We start from the raw sequence: 19,608 nt of genomic DNA, 5'->3' as shown, positions 1-19,608 counted from the left end.
GTTCCTGCACTTTCAGCCTTGTTGGCCAGCCTTAATTCAGAATGAAAGCTTGTTCCAGACATCCTGGAACACTCTCACTGACAGAACTCCTTGCTCTGCATGTGCATCTCTCTCTCTCCCAATCAGTCTTTCAGCAAAGATCCTAAACTGTGTCTGTAAACCTCCCGTGGCATTGTTCATCTCCTAGATGGTCTTCAATGGCAAATACACCAGTCATTTATCGTATGACTGACACAAGGCACTTCCAAGAGCACAATTAGACACAAACTGACACCAAGGAATAGGAGGGGTAACTAAAAGCTTGGGTAATGAGGTGAGTTTTAAGGAGGGTCTTACAGGAGGACAGAGGTGGAGAGATTTAGGGACGGAATTCTCGAGATAAGGACCTAGATGGCTGAAGGCACAGCTGCTCATGAAGGTGTGGAATGCACAAGAGGGCAGAATTGGAGGAACCTGGCTGTCGGGCTGAATAAGATTACAGAGATAAGGAGGGGCAAGACCACAGAGAGAATTGAACATGAGGACGAGAATTTTTAAATCGAGGTATTGCTAGACTGGGAGCCAATGTAGGTCAGTGAGTACAGGAGTGATGGGTGAATGAGACTTGTTGCAAGTTAGGATGTTGACAGCAGAGGTTTGGACGAGTTAAAGTTTGTGATAGGTGGCCGGGTAGGAGAGCTTTGGGATAATATCTCATCATAAAACAAACCCAAGACCGTCCTGGTTTGTGTGACTCACAATATCTAAAGTCTTTGGAGTAATAGAGATTGCATTTGCAGTATAAACACTCCCAATATCTTAGCATTTATAATACTAAAGATGCTCTCAATATCTTGTGTTTACAGATACTCTTGATCTTAGTAGTTACAGTAATTCACTCCTAATATCTTAGTATTAGAGTATTAAAGATACTCCCAATATCTATTTACAGTCATGGACATTCCCAATATTTTAGTACTCGTACAGTTCTAATTAGAGTCATTGGGGTTTGAGTTGAAATCTTTAAAAGCAGATGTCCCCACATCCAATGGCATTTGAAGGATTAACAAATCTGGAAGGCCTTTAGGAAGCTGGGATATTAATGGGAATAGTACTTTTGAGTGGTTTTCTTTTAATTATAATGTAGAAACACTCCTCCAAAGTTGCACATTTTCTTCTTTGATTATTTTTTCAATGAGCTCACAGCCCCTACAGAACCAAATAAACTGAAGTAGTGTTGTAGGATACAAATCAAACCACTGTGATGTTTCAATTACACAAAATGTACAACTTTTTTCTGAAAACTGTATTAATAGGTTTTAACAAAAAACTAAGTTTCAACAATTTTGACAAAAATGAAGTTAATTCAACATTTAGAAATATTAGCTTAGTTCAAGTTGTTTTACATTTCAGAGAACCATAGCCCAGCGAGACTGTGCCAACTGTCTAGAAGTTAGCCAATTAGTCCCACTCTCCCTGTTCTTTCCCATAGCCCTATAATTTACTCCCTTTCAAGTAGTTACCCAATTTCCTTCTGAAAGTTACTAGTGAATCCGTTTCCATTGCCCTTTCAGGCACTGCATTCCAGAACATAGTAACTCACTGCATTCACGATGTTATAAAAATGAAATGCCCTTCCATATCACAACACATGTACTCTTCAATCTATGCTTGACAAAATCTTTAACAGTACGGGGCACAATACAGAGTGACACATGGGACAATGAAAGCCAACAGTTTGGAAAATTCCTCAGTTTCTCAAGATTCATCGAGTGTTTCTATTATTAGTAAAAGATGTATTCTCTAGAGTTTCTAAGAATGAGAGATTACAAAATTCTTACAGGGTGTGACAGGGTAGATGTGGATAGGATGTTTCCTCTGGCTGGTGAGTCTAGAACCAAGAGACATAGTCTCAGAATAAGGAGCAGGCCATTTAAGACAGAGATGAGAAGGAATTTCTTTATTCAGAGGGTCCTGAATCTCTAGAATTCCCTACCCAAGAGGGCTGTGGGAGCTCAATCATTGAGCATGTTCAAGACAGAAATCAATAGATATCTGGATACTAATGACATCAAGAGATATGGAGATAGTGGGGGAAAATGGCATAGAGGTAGATGATAAGACATGATCTGTTTGAATGGCAGAGCAGACTCAATGGGTTGAATGGCCTGCTCCTATTTCCTATGATCCTATGTACAAGATGTTAATAATGTTTATAGTGTACTGTTATGACTGACTGGTCAAGTCAAAGCCCCCAATCAAAAGATATGATTCTGATTGTGGTGGGAGAAATGCACTGTTGATTCAGTCCCATCCCTCCACAGATCACCTAACATATCATTTTAAACTTTCCAAATTAAAGAAAGACCCAGCCAAATTGTACCATCTATTAACCCCTGAATGAGGCTAATCAAACCAGGTGCCATTAGATCAACAAATCAACTGTTTAATTAGAAAAACTAAATTCTTAAACACTATGAAGATATAAACAACATTGAAAATAGAAAAATTTGTGTCCTTGCATATTAATGCTGCTGCCGAAGTGAAATCTTCTAATGTAGAATAGTCCAAGATTGCTTGAAGTCCTCACAGCCGTCTGATGGGGAAAAAAATGGTTTTTCAACAGTAGAACAGTCCATAGTCTAATTCAACAGTTGAAGTGATGCTTTCCTTCTCCAGCGATGAATTTCAACAATTACAGTTCAGTAGTTAAAGGAATTGGTTATTTTCTTTTTCCGAAATTAATCTGGCTTGACATCAGAATTCTGAGAGTATAATAAATAGGGTTTAAATAAACCAAGAGAGAGCTGTCAGTACCTTCAGTACATGCTGGTCCAGCTGTTTGTCTGTTTCTCTGTTAACTGTCTCTCAAAAGCTAGTTTTTCCAATTAGTTTCAAACCTCAATAAGCAACAATGTATCTCTCAATCCTCAGATTCTGAATGACTGTATCCCGGGCAACCAGAATGCATTCTTTGACTCAGTCTCTGGAGCTTATTGTCTTAAAGCAGTACTGCTCCCTTTCCAGCCTTAAAGGCATGCTGCATTCGTCCCGAGAAAAAAAAACTACAGGATCATAGCATCTCTTTCCCTGGCGGACTGAAACGCCATTCCTGAAATGCGTTTCATTACAATGTGTAAAAAATACAATTTGAAAAGAAAAACGCTAACACATTTCCCCCCTGATTTACAGGTATACATTTTTCTGAAATGTTAAGACTACAGCAACAAGTTCCACCAGAACATTTTCAGCTTTAAATTTGCAAAACGTTTGTCCCATTTATCCCATTTCAAATTTCCAAGCATAGTCTTCCAGCTGTTTCATGTTTTCCTTCCAAGTGTCCCTATTGTCCATCACCTCAGCCAGATGACAGCACTGACCACTATTGGGTTCACTATTCTCTTTGAATTTTCTCGAGTACCCCTTAACCTATGAGGCATCACTTGACACTGGAAAACCCTGTCGGGTGTAACAGAAGCTGATTTTCTCTCACCCTGGAGTGTCAAAGGAATTTGACAGGTTTCCTCCAACACATTTGTCTCTTTAAGACACATGGTGTTGCCCACTCTGTCCATACAGTCCTTCAAATGAAAATTTGGGTAAGAATCTGCCTTCTTTATTGTAGTGACTTTTCTATAGTCTATGACAGTTTGAGCCATCCCACAAGGTTTAGACATCAAGACCACCTGCGAATTCCAGCTGTCCTAACTAGGTTCATCTAAGCTGCCCTTCAGTATGCATTGTATCTTTGCTTCCACTTGGTCCTTTATGTCTGGACCTAAGCGACAAGGATGTTGTTTTAAAGGAATGACTCTCCCTATACCCACATCATGTGTGGCTAAGATTATACATCCTGGCTTAGCCCTACAAACTTTTTGAAATGATATGAAAACCCTGGTTAGGACTTCAGGCTGTTTTACCTGTAAGTGCAAAAGCCTATTGTTTAATTTTCCTAGCCATTCTGCATGCGCTAATTGGATAGTTGGAGGTTCAATCTGAGTATTTCCTAGGCCTGCTTCTGCCTCATCCTCCCTATCCTTTTCCTTCTCAACAGTCCTGATTACCTGACATACCTGTACTGGCTTATCCTCCTCCCTGCGGTAATATTGTTTGAGCATATTGCTGTGACACAACCAGTTCTTCTTCCGGTGATCAGGGGTGTCAATCAAGTAATCTACCTTACCCACTCTTTTGATCACTCCATATGGGCCACTGAACCGTGCTTTTAATGGTTCTCCCTGTAATGGTAACAACACTAATACTTCATCCCTGGTTTTATGGTAGGTTGTGGTTTTCCCACCATTTGACAGGTATGGCATGTTCTACAAAATTGTCTCACATCCTTGGTAAGACCTGCCCAGTAATAATGGTTGCTTATGTGTGATTTGGTCTACCAAATTCCCCTATGTCCTGCAAAAGGAATGTCGTGTGCTAACCTTAATAATCCTTGTCGATATTTAGGTGGTACAATATCTGTCCAACGACTGTCCAGTCTTCATTGGCAGGTCTATGAGGTGGTCTCCATTTCCTCCTCAAAACCCTGTTTGCCATATAATAGCCTTCCGGAACTCCTTTTGCCTCAGCTTCTGACAGAGCCGTCTGTGCTATTCGGTAGATCTCTGAATCAGCTTGCTGTGCTGCAATGATAGATGATCTGTTAAACATATCAATTGGATTATCTAAATCCCCAAATAAAGTTTCAGATATTTGGCTGTCTATTAGTGGTGACCCTTTTGCCTCTGACAATAGATCCTGTTTAGCCATTGCTCAGGTGACTACACACGCAGGAAATATTCCCGGAACTTTTTCCTGTAATTGCTCTGTTTCCTTAATTTCACTTGGTTCCTCTGTAACTATCGAAGAAACTTAGACTTTTGATCTTGCCAAATTGTTTCCTAGGAGTAGATCAATTCCCTTTACTGGTAAATTGTGGACAACACCTACAGTAACTATCCCAGATATTAAGTCACCCTCTAGGCATATTTTACACAAAGGTACGGGTATACACTCCCCGACAATTCCATTAACTAAATCTTCAGCGTTCAAGGTGCTCGCTGGTGGAAACCTCATATCTTTCCCCAGCAAGAGTGTTTGGGTTGTTCCTGTGTCCCTGAGTATAATGATAGGTTTTCCTGCCTCACTTACAGGATACAGAGTTAGTCTCCCCTTTGACAAAAATTCATGATAACTCTCAGGTAATTTATTCTTAACCTCTACACTCCTTTTAGTTTTAGTGTCTGGTTTCACATTCACAGCTATCGTTAAAGCTATAGCCTGGTCTGCTATACTCTCAGTCAGAGTCTTTTCCTCTACACTAATTTTGCATACCCCAAGTCCTATGGGTTTATCTCGCAATTGCCAGCATTCTGAACAAAGATGACCTGTTTTGTTGCAATGATAACACTTTGGCTTGCGAACCTCACTTCTACCCTCAGCATCTTCCTTTCTGACCTGAGGAGGTGATCCTGGGGCATTCCCAGCTGTTCCTTCTTGGCCCTGGCTACTTGCCTTCCTTTCACTCTCCCACTTTCTATCCTTCTCAGGTTTATGGGGATCACGGACAAAATAGGTTGGCTTATTCACAAGCTCAAAATCATCAGCAATTTCTGATGCTTGCCTAGTTTTCAAAACTTTCAGGTTATCTATCTGAGTTCTCACTACTGAAGCATTCTAAGAGAATCAATTCTCGAAGGTTCTCATATGTGGTTTCTGTCTTTAATGCTCATATCCAACAGTCAAATGTAATTTGCTTCATCCTCTCAAATTCTAAATATGTCTGCCCTGTCAATCTCCATAAGTTCCTAAACTTCTGACGGTAAGCTTCAGGGACTAACTCATATGCAGTGAGAATAGCCTTTTTTGCCATCTCATAATCTGCAGAAGCCTCTTCAGGTAGCATGGAATAAACTTCATGAATTCTGCCTACCAGCCTGCCCTGAATAAACAGTGTCCAGCTTTCTTCCGGCCATTTGCTACGGTCAGATGGGAGGTGAGCAGAGTGAACCACCCACACCTCTTACCACTTGGCCGTAACAATCACTAAGGAAAAGCAGATTATTTAGTCATTGCTGTTTGTGGGAATTTGCTGTACACAAACTGGCTGCTGCATTTCCTGCATTACAACACTTCATTGGCTGTAAAGTGCCTTGGGATGTCTTGAGGTTGTGAAAAGTGCTGTATAAATGTAAGTTCTTTCATTCTAGTCATTACACAGGAACCAGAACCAGCTCTGAGACCATTATTGTTTCAGCATAATCTGGCCCTGGGTGACCTGCTGCTGATTTTTGATATTATTTGTGAGTTGCTAATTATTGAAAGGTTTTATCCAGATTCTCCGTAAACATTGATTGCCCACCTGTACTTTCCTCATTTGCTCAACCTTCATGTATCGCTCAAATTTCTGTTTCTTTTGTGATGGGGGTATATTTGGGGCAAAGGCGCTCCTGATTTCCTTCTGTTTTATTATTATGCAACAACCTCACCGCTCACAGTTTAATTTGCAGTGGCCAGTCGCTCCTAACTGAAGAGCTTTGGTCAGCAGTCCAAAATGCAATTACCTTATCCAAACTGCTGATAGCTAATGATCTCAGGTACAGTAATCATCAGTCAGTATTCTCTGGTGATTGACTGGAGAATAACATTGCCAACAGTGTATGCTTCTTTGGACGATGACCTGTGTTCACCTGGGATGCAGATGAACATAGAACAAATCTCAACACGCTACAGCCGAGTTAAATTACTAGAATAATAATGCTGAGAATGCAAATTCAAATCCAATCATGGCTTTGTGAGTACTTGAATTCAATTTTTTAAAAAAGTGACCATGAAGCTGTCGGATTGCTAACTGGTCACTAATGTCCTTTATGGAAGGAAACCTGCCATCCTTATCCAATCTGGCCTTTTTGTGACTCCAGTCCCACAACAATACGGTTGACTCCTAATTACCTACTGAAGTGGTCTAGCAAAGTTCCTCAGTTGTGATAACTAGAGATGGGCAATAAATACCAGCCTTGCCAGTGATGCTCAAATTCCAAGAATGAATCCTTAAAAGGTGATTTTTCTGGGGGGGTGTTCAACCATAATTTTTTCTCCATTCGACGAGGAACTGGAAGGTGGGATTAGCCTGGGTGGTTTATTAGCCGGCGCAGACACGATGGCCCAAGTGACCTCTTTCTGTGCCGTAAACTTTCTATGATTCTGTTTCATGCTGCATATGGGTTCTTGGGCACCAGCTCCCCTCTGGTACCTTGCCTGAGTGAGCAGCAGCAGCAGGCCATGCAACCTTACGGGGCATCACAACTGAGGCCAATTTAGTGGCCCTAATTTGCCAGTTAGTTTGGGGGGGGGGGCACGTTGGGAATGCTGGCTGAACATTTCCACTCCCAATTCTGAGATTACTGAGCCCAATTATCAGGCCAGGCTAAGACCAGCTCGCTCAGAACTGAATAGAAATTGAGCTTGTAACCTCCCTGCTTTTCTACTTCCTCCAAGATACAAGAAGTTTACTATTTATTGTTCTAATCAATAAATCATTCAACAATCATGATTTAAACCATTTATTTGACACAGTACATTCGGAAGTCTGGTCAACTGACTTTACAGCAATCATTTGTACTCCACTCCAGCCCATTCGTCATAATATCACCGAGCTGCAAATCAGGGGATAGAGCAAGCACAATATAGCTTGTGCTTTTTTGAGTGTTGTGTAGATGTATGGTCTTTGTGGCTGGAAGTAATTGTGAACCTAAGTTTTGAAAAAAATGAAGTTTTCCTGTGAACATTTTATTCCTCTCAAAGTTTCCCCACTCAAGGATCCCAGGCGTCAGCTATCTCCACACAGAACCCACTGCTAGGAGTTGCATTCAGCTTCTGAATTCCCTCCCTATCTGGAGGGGTTAGCTTCTCTTTTCATTTGCACTCTGTCTGAACACATCAGATGAGGTGCAAAGCTCAATATTGGATAGGGCAAGAGAAGCAAACAATATTTTATTCAATGTTTCAGGCTACTAGCAGTGATTTTAATATATTTCTTCAGTGATTTGAGACACAATATTAAAATACCTTTAATTCTCATTTTTGCTTCTTACTTTCACCAAAATGAAACCAAAAAGAATTATAATTATTTAACCCAATCACTCAAAGTGTTGTAGTTCATGATATGATTACAGGTGTTAACACATCAGTCCAGTTGTTCCTTCAGTGTAGTTCTCACTCCAGTTCACCACTCCACGCCGTTCTTCACTAACTGGCTCGGCCCATTGGTGCATTTACGGTCTCTGCTGCAGATGCCTTCTCCCTTTCATTCTTCATCAGACCCTCTCTCCGACATGGGGACTTGCCATGGCTGACTCTCAAACAGTGGGCAGGCTAGAGGGGAGACGGGAACAGAGGACATAGCAAGAGAGTTATTTGTTTTTTTTCCCTGGGGTGTGTTATTCTCCTTCCCTTCAAACCCAAAAATGAGCAATTGCGGGACGCATCACCCTTCAATTAGACTGACACTACAGTCACACAAACACTGATCTCCTTGGGTCAGAAGGCACATTTTCCCTCTACAGTTATCCCTCTTGCTTCATGGCCTGGAACTTGGACAGAACTTAAGGTATGCATGTGTAGCACACAAATTTGGATAGTTTCCTAATGAACATATGGAGCGACTAAGGGCTCATTTACAGTAAATTATTGATAAATTTAGCACTTCCATTTGGCCCCACGGCAATGCATACATGTTTGTACTAAATATTCTCTGCCCCTTGTGCCTAATCTAAACCATGATCTGCATTAATCATGTGCATGCCAATGTCACACCATTCACCATCTAATCTTCTCTGCAGCATCCATTTCAACAGATTATTTGTATTATAAATGCTTCAGAAATGACCAAAAACCATTATTTCCGCAATGTGTAAACTGGCCAGCTACCATATGACAGCCTGACAGTATACCAAGCCTCCATACAGAATGCACTGACATCGTTAGGATAGTGAATCACTTCAGTACAAAAGTAGCAACAGTTTTAATGCTGAAAGAAGGCATAGTAGATGGATGTGCTTCTCTGCAAAGAGAGAGGAAACATCTGAAGAGTTAGAAGGTTGCGGGTTCGAGTCTAACTCCAGAGACTTGAGCACAAAATATAGGCTGAAACTCTGAGTGCAGTACTGAGGCAGTGCCATACTGGGGGAGGTGCTGTCTTTTGACATTAAATCATGGCCCCATCTGTCCTCTCCTTTGGATGCAAAAAGACCCCACTGCACTAAATGAAGAGGGCAAGGGCGTTTTCCCTGGTGTCCTGTCCAATATTTATCCCACAACCAACATCACTAAAAACAGTGAAATAAAAGCAAAATACTGCAGATGCTGGAAATCTGAAATAAAAACAAGAAATGCTGGAAATACTCAGCAGGTCTGGCAGCATCTGTGGAAAGAGAAGCAGAGTTAACGTTTCAGGTCTGTGACCTTTCATCAGAAGTTAACTCTACTTCTCTCTCCACAGATGCTGCCAGACCTGCTGAGTATTTCCAGCATTTCTTGTTTTTATCACTAAAAACAGATTGCCTAATCATTTTTGTTATTGCTGTTTGTGGGATCTTATTGTGCACAATTTGGATGCTGCATTTTCTATGTAATAGCACTGACTTCAAAAGTACTTCATTGGCTGTGAAGCACTTTGGGATGTTCTGAGGATGTGGAAGGCGTTGTATTCGTTCTATTTCTCCTGCAGCTAAACTGGTTATGGTTGCATAACTTGCTATTAGCAGTGATGCTCAGACAAGACTGTAAAGGTGAATAATGCGGATGACTGGCATTATTACTCACAAGGAGTGCTCCTCTGCGTCCGCAGGGAAGCTTTCTGCCCCCTCTTGCTCATTGTTGGTATGGCAGGTCGAACTGGCACTGGTCGAATCCCGGCATTCCAGTCAGAGCTCCGGGTTAGTGCCTTGGCTTCCTCCTTGGATAAAATATCTCCCACTGAACCGTGACTTGCCCAGATTGGGCGCACTTGATGTTTCTGACTTAAGTTGAAGTCAAGAGACATGCACATCTAGCACAAATCAAAACCAAGAAATAATCAGAAGTGTTTGAAAATAGATACAGAGGAAGGTTGCAACAAATGAGACTGATGGCAGACAGGCTCCACAGACTTAATGCATAATCAGCACTTGAAAACAAATAAAAGACCTAGCTGATCTGAGTCATCAGTGTGGACACTACACCCTGGGGTTAGTGTTGGCAGAAAATATCTGTCTGCTCCCTAAGTTGGACATAAAAGATCTCACAGCATTTTTCAAAAAAGAGTGGGGGAGTTCTCCCCATTGTCCTGGCCAATATTCACCCTCAACCAACATCATTAAATCAAATTATTTTGTCATTATCTTATTGGTGTTTGTGGAATCTTACTATGCACAAATTGGCTGCCTTGTTTCCCTACATTACAACAGTAATTACATTTCGAAAGTACTTCATCAGCTGTAAGTGCTTTGGAACATACCGAGGTTGTGAAAAGCACAATATACATGTGAGTTCCTGCTCTCATCCTCTCACCTTATCATCTACCCAGCTTCTCACTTTTAAATCCTATTTCTCCCCAGAAATGGATCTAATTGCCACTTGAAATCATCTGCTCCACAAAAGCTTTTAGTAACAGGCGTAAGATTTATAGGATATAAAGAAACCAGAGTGTACTGGCTTTACTGGCAATTTATTCTCCAAATCTACTATCTTTTGTCAAAACAAATACTGCCCAGCTATTATTTTAACTTGTGCATCCTAATATTTCGGCCCTTAACAGTTGTGAACTGTTATCAACAAAATAAAACCAAGTTGTTATCCACATCATTACAGAGATGCAGTAAAGGCAAAGTGTCACTAGGTGGCTTAGAAGCACCAATTCCAACAAGTTTCTTCTTCTTTGGCCTCCTTATCTCGAGAGACAATGGGTAAGCGCCTGGAGGTGGTCAGTGGTGTGTGGAGCAGCACCTGGAGTGGCTATAAAGGCCAATTCTAGAGTGACAGACTCTTCCACAGGTGCTGCAGAAAAATGTGTTTGTCGGGTCTGTTACACAGTTGGCTCTCCCCTTGCGCTTTTGTCTTTTTTCCTGCCAACTGCTAAGTCTCTTCGACTCGCCACACTTTAGCCCCGCCTTTATGACTGCCCGCCAGCTCTGGCGAACGCTGGCAACTGACTCCCACGACTTGTGATCAATGTCAAGTTTAAGTGACAGAGAAAAGTGTTATATTTCACTGGCACTAAGCTTCTCCACTACATCCTAGCACTGCAATTGGCTTCCAGGAGTGGGAAGAATACCTTTACACCACCCATCCAGATATGGGCCTATTGGATAATCATCTGGCACTATGTTCATTCATATTGGGAGTAGCATAGATCACATTTGAGCCCTGTTCCCTTCTACGTCCTCTTCCTTGGTCCTTGTGAATATACGCTTGCTCCAGAGTCTGGGGTGTCTTCCAGTTTATTTTATTCATTTCTAAGGACTTGTAACGAATAGGTGAGCAGGCACTGACAGCTGGTGTTGATGAATGGTGTGATGCCAGCAGATGCCAGTGTCAGTGGCAGAGAACGGTCCCTTTGGTAACAACATTCCTACGAGTGCCATAACATTTTCCATGGCCACAGAGACGGTTTTCAAATCATTGCTTGAGAAAGTCTCTTAGAGGAATTTGCTAAAGGAATGTTAGCATTATCTCAAGGGGGCTAGAAAACAAGGAGAGGAAGTGCTGTTTCAGTTGTTCAGAGTCTTGGTCAGACCACATTTGGAGTACTGTGTTCAGTTCTGGGCACTGCACCTCAGGAAAAATACATTGGCTTTGGAGGGGGTGCTGCACAGATTTAGCTGAATGATACCAAGGCTAATAGGGTTCACTTTTCAGGGCTGGTTACATAAACTTGGGTTGTATTCACTTGAGTTTAGAAGATTGAACGGTGATCTGGTTGAAGTATTGAAAATGATAAAAGGATTTGACAGGGTAGATAGAGAGGAACTAATTCCGCTGCTGGGGAATCTGAACAAGGGGCACAATCTTAAAATTAGAGCTAGGCCATTTAGAAATCAGGAAGCGCTTCTTCACACAAAGGGTAATGGAAATCTGAAAGTGTCTCCCCCAAAAAGGCTGTGGATGCTGAGGCTCATTTTCAAGAAATCTTCAAGACTGAGATTGATAGACTTATGTTGAACTAGGGTATCAAGAGATATAATGGACTTGAAGTACAGATCAGCCATAATCAAATTGAAAGTTGGAACAAGCTTGACAGGCTGAATGGCCTCCTTCTGCTTCTATGATGACTATTCCTTGCATTTGTGTAAACTGCATCATTAGGAGGCATTACTGCCCAAAACCCATTCTTGCTCTGCTTCTGCCCACCACCATTTTGATTGGGACCTTTGGACAGGTGGCCAAGACTCCCGCCGGAAACAGATGGAGCCTCACTCTACAATGGGAATGGGATACAGTTTTCAAATCCCAATGGGCGGAGCACATGCTGCATCCAGTAGCACTGGACATAGAGCAGCCAATGGAGCGGTTCGTTAAGGAACTGCTAGTGGTTGCTCCAAAAATGGGGCGGGTGGGAGCATCATTCCAAAAATCAGCCCGACAGAGGCCTGACCCTCTGTATTCTGTATCTCCCCCCACCCCCCCACCCCCAAAGGCTTGGCTCCTCTGAATGCCACCTGATTTCCTGCCCGTCTGATTAGAATCTGGGGACAGCTTCCTGCAAATATGGTAACGGGGCTGACTATCAATTAATTCAGGCTTCCAGGCTGTCCCCCTTTCAACCATATCAAAATCCTGTTCCCCACCATCCCATACCCTGCTGTTAAGTTGAAAATTACAGCGAGTTGTGCTTTGAAATGTTCTATTGGATGAAGTCCTGGGAAAAACTGCACATCCAAATGAAACAAAAGACAAAACAAAAATGTGGAAAACCTTAATCAATGAGAGGTGTTTAATTAGCTGAGGGAGAACCTGAGAGAAATATGGGAGTAACCCCAGCAGACTCAACACTTACCACATCCAATTGTTGTGGAGCAGCAGCAATCAACAAAGGAAACAGATTAATCAGCGATATTATCAGAGCAGTGTACAAATCTGAGGCTGACATACAGAAAATATAAGGTGCACAAGAGCTGGTCAAGCTGCAGCAATAATCACCGAGGTGGGAGGGAAAATGCCTGGACCCTGGAAACCATGCAGAGAACGGTCCGAGGCTGAACCCTGCTGTCAGAGTGATGAGGAAAGAATGGAAGGACTCAGACTCCTTCTGTTTGAAAGGAGGTAAATGAGGGAGGCTGATACAGACACGTAAGATACTAAGTAGAATAGAAAAGGTGGATCGAGTTAAACTGTGACTATAGGACAAGAACACAGGTAAAGGGCAAGCTCGGCACTAATGACTAATCCCTGGGATGATCTTCCAGCTACAGTCATGGGTACAAACACTAGGATCAATCAAGAAGCAGTTGGATGATGTGATGTATGGAAGAATAAATTCAATGGGCCAAATGGCCTCCTTCACCTGCACTATATTGGCAATCTTTAGTTCCTTTCTTTGCTAAGACAGCATCAGTGGAACATGCAAAGCCCTGAGACTCAACAAACTGGAGTTTGAAGAAGAATTGGTGCTGCCATTTTGGTAATTTCCCTTAGTTCAACATTATTTCCTTACCTCGGGGATTACCTCTGGGGAACTAGAACCTGAGGCCTCTTTGAGTCAATGATGCAGGGACGTTATTTTTGCCTGAAGGGCTGCCTCCCAGCAAACTATGAAGATCCTTTGCTCAGCTTGGAGCAGGAAACATTTGGAATTGTGAGGTGTTGGGTAGACAAGATGCGTGTGTTAGTTGAGGAAGGGCTGAGGGCAATCAGTGTCGCTCCGAAAACTGGGTCTCACAACAATGCAAACCACAAGAAGTCCGCTTTAATCAACTGACAAAGAAAATTCAAATGCGAGAATCTCATCAATAAAACATCAGCAACATGTAAATAGTGAAACACTGATCCTGCTTAAGAATAGCATGAATTTAGGAACAGTGACCCTGAAATAGGTATCATCAGGTGGGGCACCAAGAGGGTGAAACTGGTATTTGCCCAAAGTGGGGAACGGATAATAGCGAATTGACAGCCCGCATTACCCTGCGCCCAATTTCTTTTTCCATTGAAGTCAATGGACACAGCTTAAAGCAGGCTGCTACTTCACCATCGGTCACTTTGATCTTTCTCCAAAGACCAATTTCACCCTCTCCAAATTCCTTAAAGAAAGCCGAGGAAGGAAGTTTTAGCAAGCCTACCAGTGATTTCACTTTCCTCATTTTATAGTTTGCTGACGGATGCTTCTTCCTTTCACGAGCCTTTCCATCAAGATCAGGGGTGGCTGTGCCTCCCTTCTTTCTCCTGGAAAAATACAGCAGCCTCCACTCAAAAATAATGGTAATATTAGTTCAAGGCATAACATGCAGAATGAATAAAGGGTAATGCAGAGGAACAGGTGAAATAGGTTCAGGGCCGACCCATTCCCTGCAGTAGGGTGAGAGGGAAGTTACCTGGAGGATATATATTGCTATGTGACAGGTTGCAAATGTAACTCCTTTATTCCAAAAGGGAGGGAGACAGTAAACAGGAAACTACAGGCCAGTTAGCTTAACATCTGTCTTAGGGAAAATGTTAGAAACTATTATTAAAGACGTTATAGCAGGGCATTTAGAAAAATTCAAGGTAATCAGGCAGAGTCAACATGGTTTTGTGAAAGGGAAATCAGGTTGAACCAATTTATTGGGGTTCTTTGAGGGAGTTACATGTGCTGTGGATAAAGGGGAACCAGTGGATGCATTGCACTTAGATTTCTAGAAGGCATTTGATAAGGTGCCACATCAAAGGTTATTGCAGAAAATTAAAGCTCATGGTGTAGGGGCTAACATATTGGCACGGACAGAAGATTGGCTAGCTAACAGGGAACAGAGAGTAGGCATAATTGGATCATTTTCTGGTTGGCAAGATGTAACGAGTGGTGTGCCACAGGGATCTGTTTTGGGGCCTCAACTTTTTACAATTTATAGAAATGACTTAGGTGAAGGGACCGAAAGAATGGTTGCTAAATTTGCTGATGACACAAAGATAGGTAGGAAAGTACCTTGGGAAGGAGACATAAGGGGGTTACAGTGGGCTATAGATAGGTTAAGTGAGTAGGCAAAGACCTGACAAATGGAGTATAATGTGGGAAAGTGTGAAATTGTCCACTTTGGCAGGAGGAATAAAAAAGAAGCATATTATCTAAATGGTGAGAGATTGCAGAGCTCTGAGACGCAGAGAAATCTGGGTGTCCTCGTGCATGAATCGTAAAAGGTTAGTATGCAGGTACAGCACGTAATTAGGAAAGCTAATAGAATGCTATCGTTTATCACGAGGGGAATTGAATACAAAAGTAGGGAGGTTATGCTTCAGCTATACAGGGCATTGGTGAGACCACATCTGGAGTACTGTGTACAGCACTGGTCTCCTTATTTAAGGAAGGATGTAAATGCATTGGAGGCAGTACAGAGAAGGTTTACTAGACTATACCTGGAATGGGTGGGCTGTCTTATGAGGAAAGATTGGCTTCTAGGCTTCTATTCACTGGAATTTAGAAGAGTAAGAGGCGACCTGATTGAAACATATAAGATCCTGAGGGGTCTTGACAGGGTGGATGTGGAAAGGATGTTTCCCTGTGTGGGAGAATCTAGAACTAGGGGTCACTGTTTAAAAATAAGGGGTCTCCCATTTAAGACAGCGATGAGGAGAATTTTTTTCTCTTAGAGGTTCGTGAGTCTTTGGAATTCTTTTCCACAAAAGGCAGTAGAAGTAGAGTCTTTGAATATTTTTAAGGCAGAGGTAGATAGATTCTTGATAAGCAAGGGAGTGGAAGGTTATCATGGGTAGGTAGAAATGTGGAGTAATCAGTTCAGCCATGAACTTATGGAATGGCAGAGCAGGCTCAAAGGGCCAAGTGACCTATTCCAGCTCCTAATTCCTATGTTCGTATGTAGGTTACAATGAATATAGCACAACTAACATATTCCAACATCAAACCACACACTGAACATAAAAAGGAATAGCCTAATCTGTTTGATTAAAAACCTATTTGGGTTTTTGATCGTCAAATCAATAAATATAATATATATATAACATAAATAAAACAATAGAATACAATAAATGTCATTTATTGTGTTTTATGCATAAAATTGTTAATTTTATCCGTTTGTAAATTTGGGGTCCTCTGTACAATTTTACACAAAATAATACTGTTTATAGCGTTAATACAGAACTGAACCCACCAGCATTTGCAGGTTCAGGCCATTTATGTGATTTTATTGTGGTCCCTCTGTCTTAGCAGGGGTCTGTGCCCTTATACAGGGGCAGAAAAGCAGAGGTGACAATGGACACTGGCTGTGGGATGATATTCAGAAGACCGCCAACCCCATAATGCTGATGGGTCCCTGAGGGAAAAGAAAAACACATTTTCCTTTCTTGGCTTGCTACATGCTCTCACAGACCCTCCGATGTGAAGGGGAACAGGAGTAGGAGCTTGTGACAGCTTCTTTCAGCTCCATGTGAAGGGGAGACCAGAACAGGAACCTGTGACAGCTTCTTCAGACCCCATGTGAAGGGGAACAGGAACAGGGGCTTGTGACAGCTTCTTCTTCAAACCCCATTCTTCTGGGTATCCTTCAGGTGAACCTTCAGGAATACACGTGATAGAACTGGGAATGCCCCATTTTTGTGCCTGGCCCTTTGCCTTCCCCCAGTGAAAGCTCCAGACACTCCAGGATAATATAGAGCTGAATTGTACGCAGCCCCAGCAGGTCGGATGGTGGCGTGGGGGTGGCGTAAAATTGAGCGGGAGGCTCCAGGAGGCCTACCTGCCCCACTTCTGCCTCCAGCCAAGTTTACGGCATTGGGCGGGGGGTGCGAAACGGCCTGCCCACCCGAGGCCAATCATGGTCCTGAAGTGGCCACTTAACGGCCACTTCGGGCCCTCGCCCGCCTCCACGGGTATTTTACCCATGGCAAGCAAGTGTGCTGGGGACGTGAAAGGCCGCCCAGCAATAGCTGCCGGCCTTTCCGCGTCCCGGGGGTGCCATTGCAATCAGGCACAGAGTGCCTGATAGAGGGCTGCCCCCGCCTCCCAACCCACCCCCGGGACCCAAGACACCCCCCCCTGCTCCGCTCAAACGACCACTCCAGCCACACCAGGGAAGGACCAATCCTCCTGATGAGGCAACCGTAACTTACCTTCCCTCCAGGCTCCTTGGCGTCAGCTGGGCTGCAGTCCCAGCAGTTGCAACTGCCCCCGATGGCGCTGTGGGACTAAGAGCTACCGGCCCGCTGATTGGCTGGCAGCTCACGGATGCGGGACCTCCTCCCTCAAATGGGTGGAAGTCAAGCCTCGGAACAATTAAAGCCCGGGGATTTCTAAAATACGGGATGGATCCCCGGGCTAGGAGGAAGCGGTTCACCACCGACTTCCACGTCGGTGGTGAATTCCTGTCCGCCTAAGGTAAAATTCAACCCATAAAGAGGATGGGGTCTGAGGGACAAGCATCTCCACCCCTTTTCATCTGGGAAGTGAATCCTTCCTGAGGCCCATTTGAGAGCGACATGAAGGCCTGGAATACACTGACCTATTGCAGCAACAGCAAGAAATCGCTGGTGTGCTGGCACACCAACGAGTCCCTCTTGAGTAATGGGCGTTCCCTTCCCCGTTGGTGGCCCGAAACCTCCTATAGCAGATTTCCTTACACTTGCCCGATGGGGTCACAGTTGTCCAGGTAGTTGAAACGTATAGTGTCCGTTGGGTGTCGGTCTGACCCACGCCAGGGCGGGAGTTCGGGCCGCGCTTTCCCAGGCAGGGATCGAGTTGCCATCGTTTTGAGCTTCTGGTCCGCGGGATCCTTTGAAAGCGGCTGGACATCCACCACAATAAACTCGTCTCTAGGCGGAGTCTGGGAACAGGAGAAATGCTGAATAAAGAAGCTGTAGAATCAGTCCCACGAGTTGTTAAGTTTGATGTTGAAAAGTGGGCAGGGCGGGGTCAAGTAAAAACTCCTCCATGACCTGTCCAAGACCCTAGAATCAGGCAAAGCTGCGTTCTAAATGCACTCTAACAAATGTATGGTTTAAAAATACAGTCATGGAATGATACAACACAGAAGGAGACCAATCAGCCCAACGTATCTGTGCCGGCTCAGAGAAGGAGCTATCCAATTAGTCCCACTCCCCTGTTCTCTCCCCATAGCTCTGCAAATTTCTCCTTTTCAAGTATTATTCGAATTTCCTTTTGAAAGTTATTATTTAATCTGCTTCCACTACCCTTTCAGGCAGTGCATTCCAGATCAGAACAACTCACTGTATAGAAACAATTCTCCTCATCCCCCCCTCTGGTTCTTTTGTCAATTACCTTAAATCTGTGCCCTCTGGGTACCGATCATTCTGCCACTGGAAACAGTTTCTCCTTATTTGCTCTATCAAAACACCTCATAATTTGGAACACCTCTATTAAGTATCCCTTTAACCTTCTCTAAGGGAAACAACCCAGCTTCTCCACATAACTGAAGTCCCTCATCCCTGAAACCATTCTGGTAAATCTCCTCTACACCCTCTGCAAGGCCTTAGAAACATAGAAACATAGAAAACAGGAGGAGTAGGCCATTCGGCCCTTCAAGCCTGGTCCACCATTCATTATGATCATGGTTGATCATCCAACTCAGTAACCTGCTCCCGCTTTTGCCCCATACCCTTTGATCACTTTAGACCCAAGAGCTATATCTAACTCCTTTTTGAAAACATACAATGTTTTGGCCTCAACTGCTTTCTGTGGTAGCGAATTCCACAGGCTCACCACTCTCTGGGTGAAGAAATTTCTCCTCATCTCAGTCCTGAAAGGTTTGCCCCGTATCCTTAGACTATGACCCCTGGTTCTAGACTCCCCCACCATCGGGAACATCCTTCCTGCATCTACCCTGTTAAGTCCTGTTAGAATTTTATAGGTTTCTATGAGATCCCCCCTCACTCTTCTGAACTCCAGCGAATATAATCCTAACCAACTCAATCTCTCCTCATACGTTAGTCCCGCCATCGCAGAAATCAGTCTGGTAAACCTTCGCTGCACTCCCTCTATAGCAAGAACATCCTTCCTCAGATAAAAGACCAAAACTGCACACAATATTCCAGGCGTGACCTCACCAAATCCCTGTATAATTGCAGCAAGACATCCCTGCTTCTGTACTTGAATCCTCTCGCTATGAAGGCCAACATACCATTTGCCTTTTTTACCGCCTGTTGCACCTGCATGCTTACCTTCAGCAACTGGTGTATGAGAACACCCAGGTCTCGCTGCATATTTCCCTCTCTCAGTTTATAGTCGTTCAGATAATAATCTGCCTTCCTGTTTTTGCTATCAAAGTGGATAACCTCACATTTATCCACATTATACTGCATCTGCCGTGCATTAGCCCACTCACTCAACTTGTCCAAATCACCATGAAGCCTCTCTGCATCCTCCTCACAACTCACCCAGTTTTGTGTCATCTGCAAATTTGGAGATATTACATTTAGTTCACTCATCTAAATCATTAATGT

At 43.2% G+C, this 19,608-nt stretch overlaps 1 protein-coding gene across 4 annotated transcripts in view; it reads right to left on the bottom strand.

The window, feature by feature from the left end:
• Nucleotides 1-7,522: 7,522 nt before the first annotated feature.
• The window catches only part of fbxo16 (F-box protein 16), a 61,538-nt gene continuing 49,452 nt past the window's right edge, over nt 7,523-19,608 (bottom strand). For all 4 annotated transcript variants that reach the window (XM_068017245.1, XM_068017237.1, XM_068017255.1 and 1 more), the window contains 4 exons: nt 17,770-17,972; nt 14,286-14,388; nt 9,796-10,021; nt 7,523-8,346 (listed from right to left, as the gene is read on the bottom strand). In XM_068017245.1, coding sequence (XP_067873346.1) covers nt 8,279-8,346; nt 9,796-10,021; nt 14,286-14,388; nt 17,770-17,972 — 600 coding nt within the window. In that variant the 3' untranslated portion in view covers nt 7,523-8,278. The remainder of the gene's footprint in view (nt 8,347-9,795; nt 10,022-14,285; nt 14,389-17,769; nt 17,973-19,608) is intronic.

The sequence above is a fragment of the Heterodontus francisci genome, chromosome 3, assembly GCF_036365525.1.
Source record: "Heterodontus francisci isolate sHetFra1 chromosome 3, sHetFra1.hap1, whole genome shotgun sequence".
In the NCBI taxonomy this organism is placed as follows: domain Eukaryota; kingdom Metazoa; phylum Chordata; class Chondrichthyes; order Heterodontiformes; family Heterodontidae; genus Heterodontus; species Heterodontus francisci.
Note: the sequence above shows the minus strand (reverse complement) of the source record. Positions and strands in the feature narration are given on the sequence as shown.